Source organism: Trachemys scripta, chromosome 3 (genome assembly GCF_013100865.1).
Source record: "Trachemys scripta elegans isolate TJP31775 chromosome 3, CAS_Tse_1.0, whole genome shotgun sequence".
NCBI lineage: Eukaryota > Metazoa > Chordata > Testudines > Emydidae > Trachemys > Trachemys scripta.
The window spans coordinates 99,501,428-99,512,305 of record NC_048300.1 but is presented as its reverse complement, the minus strand read 5'-3'; the positions used below and the strand labels follow the sequence as shown (position 1 = coordinate 99,512,305).

Below are 10,878 nucleotides of genomic sequence, written 5' to 3'. Positions count from 1 at the left end.
ATAGAATGATAGGAAACCAGGGGTGGGAAACAGGTAAAAAGGTGTGTTTGAGAAAGGTCTTACAAGGGGAAGGTTTCCTGTTTGACATGGGGGTTGGGGGATGAAGAGTGAAATGCAGACAGAAGAGCTCAGGAGAATGGAGAATGTTACAAATAGAGGCGAGAGAAACTGGACAAGGACCTAAGCTGGATATGGAATCTGAAGGAACCGGGGGGGGGGGGGGGAGAGAAGGAGGAGTCTATGCCAGGTGATTGCTTAGATTCTCTTCTATCCACTGCAAACTATCTGCTTAATCTACCCCTGTGTAAAAGTATTTCATTGGCAAAAACTCTAGGAAATCAGATACTTCATTCTGCATTGATAAATATCATATTACTGGATTTGATGTATTCAGTGGAGTTTTTCTACTTGAAAGTATACTGGATTTCATGTAGGGACTCTAGAAGGCTGCCAAAGAAATTGTGCAGAGGTTTTGTTTGCAGTTGTAAGTGTCTGTATTTCTTGATTTCTGTAGATGGTAATGGTGGCTGGAACACCACAGGCTGCATTGCACAAGCAGAATCAAATGAAAATGAGACAGTTTGCTTATGCAATCACCTCACACACTTTGGGGTGCTCATGGTAAGTGAACCTTCATTGTTTGCTGATTATGTGAAACTACAATGTAATGATTTTGTTGGGGGGCAGGAGAGCTGCAGAGGCATGGATGCAGAGCTGCAGTGTTACACAGGAACCTTCCCTAAAATAAAAATTCCCCCACAGCTAATCCTGAAAAGAACGTAGCACAAGGAGTCTTGTTCCTGGCTGAGTCCCAGGGGTGCTATCACAACACAAATAATGGGTAATAATATATTGTGGACTGCAATATAACTCTGAGCTAGAGTGGTAGTGGTCAGACGTGGTCCAAAAGAAGGCCATTATCCAGTGGAAGTAAACCAGATTCCAAACAGAGACCCTGCCAATGCTGAAGCAGGAAAAAAATGATATTTGAAGCAAATATGTTATTGATAAGATCCTGAAGACACTAGAGTCCCCAGAGCCATAATGCATTAAACACTAGGCAAAGGGAAGCCTTGTGGTCATTGCCACCCAACTGCCATCTCATTGCTGCTGAACCTCTGACATCAGCAGAGAGGCACTCCAAGAAATACTTAAAATGACAACCATCATTTGACTTTATGTATAAATTTATTCATCTCCAGTAAAAGGTGATCTGAGGGTCGAGTTAGTCAGCTGACGTCCTAAGTAACCATCACTGCTGTAATTCTTCTTAAGGGCTCAAGCCAACAAAAATTATTTGTGGTGTTTAGGGTCATGCGAGACCAGAATGCCTTTGATGAGACTCCAGAAGACAGATTTATACAAAGGAAATTGGGTGGGGGAGAAAAGCAATGTGCAACACCCAGCCAGAAAATAGTCCCTACCTCTGTGGCAGGGGGTTTCCGGGATGGCTCAAGGGAAGGAGAACCTGACGCTGAGAATTAATGGCTCTGTCTGCAGAGAGGCTGAGAAGATTGCAGAAGAGAGGGGAATTTACAGACTGTGATGGAAGCCAGTGTTATATAGAGACAGAGAGGGTTAGGGTGGAGAGCTGGAAACTGAAAAAGAGAAAGATGTAGGGTTGTGAGGGCAGATAAAGTAAGAGAAAATACTCTAGGATTAGAGAGAGGGTGAGAGAGAGAAATAAAACTCTGATGTAGAACAATAGATACAAAGAGAGAGAAAAGAGAGCGGATCCTAGTATTAGGAAGAGAGAAAGAAAGGGGAAAATATATATCCTGCATTCAGGTAGAAATGCCACTGAAGAGGAAAAGTCAAGGCCAAAGAGCACAACAACAAAATCCCATCCTGCAACTCAACAGGTTGCAGATTTGAAGAGATTTATATTTATATTTTTAATGTCAAAAGATATAACTAATCGATGTAGTTAGGAAAAAAATCTTTACTTGCTGTGTTCGGTAAATGGGCTTGATTCAGCCTTGTGCTGTACTAATCTCAAATCGGTATATTCCAGGATGCAACGCCTCTACTGGAAAAAAATCCATTCTTAGGGAACTTGTGGTGATGCAAAGCAATTGCCAATTCTGCTCTTCCAGGGGCCTGCAGTACAGCCTCCCAATTGGATGGCACTGGTGAGAAGAAGATATAGCCAGGATAACTGGAGGATGCACTGTTTCAGCACTCATTTCTCCCTGGCACCTTGAACAATACCCTCCATTACAGCCTCTTTTGCAGAATCCTCAAGGAAGGGCTTCATAGCAAACACGGTTTACCTTCCTGTGAGGGTGGTGTTGCCCCCAGAACTGTATATAGCCTTGCACCAGTGGGGTGAATCTAAATGTTTCTAAAAGAAAAAATACAAAAAGGGGGGAAGCTATGAAATGTATGCAGTCTTTTCGGAAAGTCTGATGGTTTTTCAAAATCCCCCATCTTCTCTGGGTTCCCACATCCTTAGCAACCTTACTCAATATTGCGCTGTACTGCGGCTTTCTCTCTAACATTAACATTCCTTGGCTCCAGAAATATTCTTCCAGGGACGATGTTTGCTACTCGTGCAGGTACATGTGTTTTGATTTAACCAGTTTAACTAGGATATTTTAAAAAGAAAAATTATAAATATTTGAAATACCAAGAGATAAAATGAGGGGAAACAGGAAAATCTTTTCCTTGCAGATGATTTAAAGCACCAGGGAGCCATATATTTTAAAATTTGGCTTCGCTTAGCCTCATAATATAGTTGCTTTGTTCACATCTTGCTTGAATTTAAATAGGAAAAATGTCATAAGGCTTTTTGTCCTTTTGCAGACTAATTATATTCTAGCTTCTCATGCTTATAGGGAAAAATGAGCATTATTTTGGATATGTTCAATGAGTCCCTTCTCCTAGTCTGAATGTTTTTGTTGCATTAAGAAGTGAGAAGGAAGTCTTCTGCATTTTGGCTGTGTTCCAATGGAAGATTTTTACATACTTTTTACATGCTTTTTCTGTTTTAATAATCCTGCTTGAATTTCCACACAGATATTTAGTTACTTTCACAGGATGTCCTCTGAATTTAAATAAACAGTCTTACAAGTGTCTGACACAGACACACAGGAATTGACAACTGCATGCAAGTCTTGCATTTCCCTTGTGAAGAATGGCATATTTTTAGAGTTTAAAACCCATTTGCTAGCTATTTTTGTAAAGGGCCTATCAAAGAATAGTCTCCATTAAATGTGAGCATTTGCTAACAGTTGCATCACAGAGATGCAGTAGTGTTTCTTATACTCAGGCCTAGTCTACACTTGAAAATTAAGTCAGTTTAACTACGTCGGTCAGCGGTTTGAAAAATTCAAACCACTGAGTGATGCAGTTATGCTAGCCTAAGCCCCTGTGGAGACAGCTCTAGGCCAACGGAAGAATTTTTCTGTCAACCCAGAAAAGAAGGGTGAAAATTCCCCAGAATTTTCACATTTAATTTTTAATTTTTGTGTTGAAATGTTGGTTTGAAAGTAAAATATTTGTTCCATGGATGCCTACACATTTAATACAATCTCTTAGGAGATTGTATTAAACACAGCTATTGTTATGAAAATTCTTTGATTTATCTATTCTCCAGCATGGTGTCAATTTGAATATAAATACATTTACAGTTATATTTCCTGCAGCAGATTCAATTTAAACACATTCAGTGTAAAAGAGAGGTGCATATGGGCCTCTGAATATAAAGGGGTTGAGAGGATGAGAAAATTGCAAATGATTGATTTTTCTACAAAAGGCTATTTGAATTCTGGGTGATGTCGTATAATGAACAGCAGAGATCTATGTGTAGGGCCCTACCAATTTCACAGCTGTGAAAAACATGTCATGGACTGTGAAATAAGTCCTTTCCCATGAAATCTGATCTCCTGCTGGCTGCTGGAAGTGCCCCATCCAGGAGGCTCTTAGCTGCAAGTCCCATCTGGGCCGGGGAGGGACAGGACTTGACCTTCCCCTGCATGGCCACTCTCACTCTCAGGGGGAGCCCAGCACCAGAGGTTCCTGCAGCTGGAGACTTGTGTAGGTGGGTCCGATCTCCCCCTGCTCCTTGAAGTGTCCCAGCCAGGTGACCTCTAGCTGCAAGTCCCTGGGGAGGAGCAGGACTTGTCCTTCCCTTGCATGGAAGCTTGGGGGGGAGGGGGAGATCAGTACCCGCTTCCAAGTACCTTTTGGGTTGGGTCCCCACAGTTAAAACACTGTGAAATTTCAGATGTAATCAGCTTAAAAAGTGAAATTGACTAATTTTAAAACCCTCCGGCTATGAAATTGATCAAAATGGACTGTGAATTTGGTAGGACCCTACCTACGTGTATCTGCTGATTCCAGCTGTAACAGTACTTCAAGTAATGGTTCCTATGGCATTCCACTGAGGGTTACGCATGCCCACCATGCACCCGGAGTCAGAAAATTTGAAAAGTAGAGTCTGTTGGTCCATTCATGTACCTGGCTCACCTTATGTTTCTGTCCGAGGTGATAAAGGACAGGGTGGACAGGGTGGACTGACCTCATCTCCAGTTCCTTCTCACCACTGCATGGTCCTGGTTGGAATTTCCAGTGTCCTCGTCTCTGACAATCTTTCAGATAAGGATAGTTGTATGTAGTTTACCAGACTATAGTAGTTTTACCAGTTTTATTGTAGTTTTTATTAGTCAATTCTTTTAGTGCTTGTTTAGATAGACTTTGGCGGATTTTCAACCCCCTACCCCATGTGCGGGTACCGGACTATGCCCAGCCTATGTCTAGGCTTCAAACGCTGTACCTTCTGCCTACACTCCTTCTTGATCAGTGACAGCCAACAGCATTGCCTTTCCTGCCTGGGGGAAGCTCACACTGCATCCAGGGACAGTATTTGCTAGTCCTTCCCCAGCCACACCTGAGAAGGCCGAGCTCTTCGCCTCCAGCAGCACATCACGGAGCTCGCCATGAGACTGTACTCAGAACCAGGCCAGAGAACTCCCCCAGTACCTCGGCCTTACTCAGCGAGGAGTGCACCTCCAGGCACCATGTCTAAATCCGGTGCCGGAGGTACCACCCCCATGGCGGGGCCTAGTCAGGAGGTAAGGAAGCACAACTATGAGCATGGGACTAGGTCTTTCTCCAAATCAAAGATGATGGATGCTCTTTCCACGAGTTCGAGGCATGGGGACAGAGCACAACCTAAGTCCCATAGACATGAGAAAAAGACCCACAAGCAATGAGATCTAGCAGTTCCGAGCACCAATCCATCAGTACCACCAGCACCAGCACCCCATAAGATTCCAGGAAAGCCCACATCGCCAGCACTGGTTGCCTTCAATTCTTTGAAAGTACACCTGGTGGCGATTAGCACATTCCACCCTCCAGTGGAAGGTTTCCCTATCTTCACACACCCACTAACTGCCATCAGAACCTTCTCGCCAACTGATAGCTCCTCAATGGGACCTGAATTTTGTTCTCTCTATGCTAATGAAGACTCCCTTTCAACCTTTAGCGTCATGCTCTATGTCCCTCCTTTCCATGAAAGTTGCCTTCCTTGTTGCTACCGCTTCCGTGAGAAGAGTTGGCTAAGTCGGTGCTATGATCTCGGACCCACCTTTCATGGTTTTCCACAGAGATGAAGTCTCTCTACAACTACACCCCAAGTTCTTACCAAAGGTGGTTTCTCAATTTCACATACATGAAGCCATTCGCTTACCTGTTTTCTTTCTGAAATGACATGCATCTGCAGAGGAATGTCAACTCCATTCCCTCCATGTTCGACGAGCTCTGTACTGCAGAGAATTAAACCAATCAGGAAGTCCTGTAGACTCTTTATAGCAGAGAGAATCAAGGGACAGGCCATCTCCACCCAGAGAATCTCCAAATGGATTTGAGGATGTATCAAACTCTTCTACTAGCAGTCTGGTCTACCTCCCCCTACAGGGGTACAAGCTCACTCCACAAGGGCTCAGGCTTTGACCTCAGTCTCCCTTCAGAAAGTGCCGCTCATTGACATATGTAGAGCGGCCATGTGGAGTTTTCTACAGATCTTTGCTATGCAATAATCAACAGTGGATTCCTCCTTTGGTATGGCGGTCCTTCATACTACCGTTCCATCCTCATCCTCACACCCTCTTCCCCCATAGGTACTGCTTGTTCATCACTGTCAGTGGAATACAATAGGGACCATTACTCAAAGAAGAAGAGGCGGTTACTTACATGTAACTTGAGGATCTTTGAGATGTGTAGTCCTTAGCTGTATTCCACATCCCACCCTCCTTCTCCTCTCCTATGGATCTGCTGGATTCATGGTGGAGAAGGAACTAGAAATGCGGTTGGTCCGCCCCACTCTTTATCGCCTGGGACAGGAGCACTAGGCAAGCCAGGGCATATGTGTGGACCAACGGGCACTACTTTTCAAATTCTCCAACTCCAGGCGCATGGTGCACATGCATATCCCTCAATGGAATACAGCTAGGGACCACACATCTTGAAGAACCTCCAGTTACAGGTAAGTAACTTCCTCTAATGGCACAATGTTTTCCACTGATCCCAGCTGTAACAATACTTATGGCACAATGTTTTCAAGGGATGCGGGAAGGAAGTCAGATGTGTGACAACTATATACTAAATATCCAGTAAACTCAACCTCTAGCATTGGGATTATATAGATATTGCCTAAATGTTCTTGAATTTTTGTTTGACTTTGCACCAACAAACAGTGTCATGCTCATAAAAAAGGAGTTTGCTGCAACTTAAGCCTCCTCCTCTTCTCTCATGTAGGACCTCCAGGGAACTGCTTCACAAATAGATCCACAAAATAACAAAGTCCTCACCTTTATCACCTACATTGGTTGTGGGATATCTGCCATATTTTCAGCTGCAACTCTTCTGACATATATTGCTTTTGAGTAAGTATTTGTGCTGTCAAAAACAATTCAAAACAAATATTTTGTTTGTAATAAATAAACAAGCTAACCAGAGGCCAGGATATTTTGTTTGATTGGGTTGGGATGTCCATGTGTCTCACAAAAAGTGGCTGAACACCACTGTGCTCCACTGTTAGACATGGAATGTTTCTTACAAAGAGGCGCAAGCCCAGATTCTCTCTTCCTAGTCTGGCCACTTTGTGTTGCTCAGGCTGGGCAAAGTAGCGGAGTCTTGGTCCCAAATAATCTTCTTGAGGGGTATAAGGTGTCCTTTTATATATTTTAAAAATCTACCAACATGTTGCTCAGTCTTTTTTTCAAACTCCCTATTTAGGCCTCATAGTTCCTAAATATAACAGGAAAAATCCAGCCCTTTCAGGCTGGAGACAGTAGAGAAGGGAAGTGAAATGAAGATATGCCATCTATACAACAATTCTGAAAACATCCTACGGAAATGGCAGAATGGCTCAGGGATAACTGTAAATTGTAAATTGGTAACCACAGCTGCTATAAATACCTCAGTACATTTTGGCTACTTAACATATGCCTCTGTTTTTGTCTCTCTAGGAAGTTACGAAGAGATTACCCCTCCAAAATCTTAATGAACTTGAGCACAGCCCTGCTCTTTCTCAACCTGGTCTTCCTGCTTGATGGTTGGATTGCATCATTCAACATCGAAGGCCTCTGCATAGCTGTTGCAGCCCTTTTGCACTTTTTCCTTCTGGCCACCTTTACGTGGATGGGACTGGAAGCAGTCCACATGTACATTGCTCTAGTAAAAGTGTTCAACACCTACATACGGCGATACATACTGAAATTTTGCATTATTGGCTGGGGTATGTGTGAGAAGATTTATTTCTTAGATAGTGTATATTTTTAAATGATGTATTATTATGCCTTCCAGCAGTGCCAAGAGGCCCCAAGTGAGGTTATAACCCCATTGTGCTAGGCACTCGATAAACATTAGAGCTGAGTTAATAATTGATTGTTTTGGTTCGGGGCAAAACTGAAAAATGCAGGAGGAAAAAATTTCAGGTTGAACAAAATGTTTAAGCCAAAGTGAAATGAAATTTTTCCAGTTTTTTTTTTTTTTTATGTTTTGTACTCTTTTGTTTGTTTTAGTAAACTTCACTAAATTGTTAAACGAAATGTCGAAAGGAATCAAAACAAGATTTACTGAGCCTCTGTCCAATGCCTCAACCACAAGTAAAATGTATTACTGAAAAATAACTAATATTCATGAAAGAAGGCTTTTCATTTTTTTCTATAGCAGGGCCCTTTGGCTTCTGCCAGACATGCTGCCTGAATGCATCTGTTGTGTTCAAAATAATACAGAGCAACACAAAACCATTAGCCTCATGAACAGAGTGGTGATCACAGTCCAGTTCCTAGTTGGCAAGTTCCATATAGTAAAAATAACCCTCATGACTGGCACCCTTACTGACAGTTTCAGCAGAGAGAACAAGGATTGAATGGTCAGTGAAACTGACCCTTAGGAGTAATTTCTCCAACACAGGGATGAGACACATAAACATCATAGTATGGGAGTCTTACACTGATGCTGCTTGTGCTGTATCTCTGTGGACAGAGGGCTTCAATATAGCTGTCAGTCCAGCACCTTTCTCAAGCACTACATTTGCTTTATATTATATAGAAAAAAGTATATGGAACTTCTGTTTATGTAGGGGTTTAGATAGAGGATGTAAGAGAATATAGAGTTTTGTAAAAATACAAACTGCATAGCTTTACATTGTAGCTGAAGAAATAAAAGATACACAAGCTCTTTTTCTATACAAGGATAGATGGCCTGGGAGCCAGGAACGGTGGGTTCTCCAGCTCTCCATGAACTTCTTATATGACCTTATGCTAGTCATTTAAGCCAACATTTTCAAACACGAGTGCCTACAATTAGGCACCTAAATCCATATTTAGGTAGCTAAATAAGTGGCCTGATTTGGGGGCTTGGCCCTTCTGAAAAATCACTGCAACCTGATCATTAGAGTCTCAACCTTTCCGTGCTTCCAGCAACACTTTCAAATCCAGGAGTCTAATGTTACGCATCTAAATAAAAGAGGGCCAGTTTTTAAAGGGATTGTGCACTTGTAGCTCCCACTGGTTTCAATAGAACTTGTTAGTGCTCAGCACCTGTAAAAATCAGACTGCTTTAATTCACATGCCTATATATGGATTTGGGAGCCTAACTTTAAGTAACCAGGGTTGAACATTTTTACTTTACTTTCCCCATGTGTAATAATAATATTTATCCTTTAATTTGTTAATGCTTGTAAAGCATTTTGAGATCCTTAGATGGAGATTTGACATTTATATAATTTGTGAGAAATCATTTATTTCATGCTGTTTCTTCCATGCTGTGGTATGTCATGGACAGATCTAGAGTTATATGGCTACCTCAAGATACTCTATGCTATTGCAAACATTTTCAGCTTTTTTGATCATCAGTAATGCAGTGTTGTCTGGAAGTTTCAGATGCTTTGGGTTTTGAAAACAAAAATACAATAGCTTTCTCTTGTATTACAGGTTTACCTGTGCTAGTGGTAGCAATTGTATTAGCAAGCACAAATACAAAGGCAAGTCGTATCTATGGCAAAGTTGTATATGGCAGAGATGCTAACGGGCAAGGAGGAGATGATTTGTAAGTAATTTAAAAAAAATCTGTTACAGTTCTGTGTTTGCATTTTGCAAAGGATTTGGGAGTGGCCAAACTGGCACTCATTAATTGTCGCATAAAGTTTGTAGATAAAGAAGATATCTTCTAAATCAGGGGTGGGCAAACTACAGCACGGGGGGGGCCGCATCTGGCCCTTCAGACATTTTAATGCGGCCCTCGAGCTCCCACCAGGGAGCAGGGTCCGGGGCTTGCCCTGCTCTGGTGCTTCAGCCCAGGAGCAGGGTCGGGGGCTTGCCCCTCTCTGCGCATTCTGTGGCTCCGTGCAGCTCCTGGAAGCAGCGGCATGTCCCCCCTCTGGCTCCTACACAGGGGCAGCCAGGGGGCTCCACACGCTGCCCCTGCCCCAAGCACCACCTCCACAGCTCCCATTGGCTGGGAACTGCGGCCAATGGGAGCTGCCTGGCCGCGCCTCCACGTAGGAGCCGGAGGAGGGACATGCCGCTGCTTCCAGGAACTGCTTGAGGTAAGCGCCAACCAGAGCCTGATCCCCTCCTGCGTCCCAGCCCCCTGCCCCAGCCCTGATCCCCCTCCCACACTCCAAACCCCTCAGTCCCAGCCCAGAGCACCTTTCTGCACCCCCAACCCCTCATCCCCAGCCCCACCCCAGAGCCCACATCCCCAGCTGGAGCCGCACCCCACCCCCCTACCCCAGCCCAGAGCCCCCTCCCGCACCCCGAACTCCTCATTTCTGGCTCCACCCTAGAGCCCGCACCCTCAGCCAGAACCCTCACCCCTTTCCACACCCCACACCCCAATTTTGAGAGCATTCATGGCCCGCCATACAATTTCCATACCGAGATGTGGCCCTCGGGCCAAAAAGTTTACCCACCTCTGTTCTAAATTGTTTGCTTCTGAACCCTTCTAAAAGCTATGAGAAAATCAAAAGAAATCCTATGTTACCAAAAGCCATGTAAAAAATATCCCTATGCTGCTGAAAGTGAATAACTCATAGCTTAAAAACATAATAACAATACTGTGTTTGGTTTTGTCTTAAATTTTTCACTTTTTGATGGAAACGAAAGATTGTTTAGGGGGGAAGGGAGGAAGACGTTGCTTAACAATCATGTTTCCTTTGTAAATGAAAGGCCTTTTCACAATGTAAGCCACTTAGCACTTCTGTCTTCCACATTTTTATGTAGACATCCCAAACAATCTCAGAGAAGCTTATTTTCTCACTGACTGTATCTTATCATATTATCAATGTCTTGCATGATAAAACAGCACATTGGAAAAAAAATGCCATTATATCTTCTCATTAAAACTTCATGTTAAACATTCCAGTTC

General features: G+C 43.2%; 1 protein-coding gene across 4 annotated transcripts in view; it reads left to right on the top strand.

Annotated features, from left to right (window-relative positions):
- The window catches only part of ADGRG6 (adhesion G protein-coupled receptor G6), a 155,431-nt gene that overhangs the window by 127,392 nt on the left and 17,161 nt on the right, over window positions 1-10,878 (top strand). For all 4 annotated transcript variants that reach the window (XM_034765519.1, XM_034765517.1, XM_034765518.1 and 1 more), the window contains 4 exons: window positions 515-621; window positions 6,760-6,887; window positions 7,473-7,741; window positions 9,444-9,558. In XM_034765519.1, coding sequence (XP_034621410.1) covers window positions 515-621; window positions 6,760-6,887; window positions 7,473-7,741; window positions 9,444-9,558 — 619 coding nt within the window. The remainder of the gene's footprint in view (window positions 1-514; window positions 622-6,759; window positions 6,888-7,472; window positions 7,742-9,443; window positions 9,559-10,878) is intronic.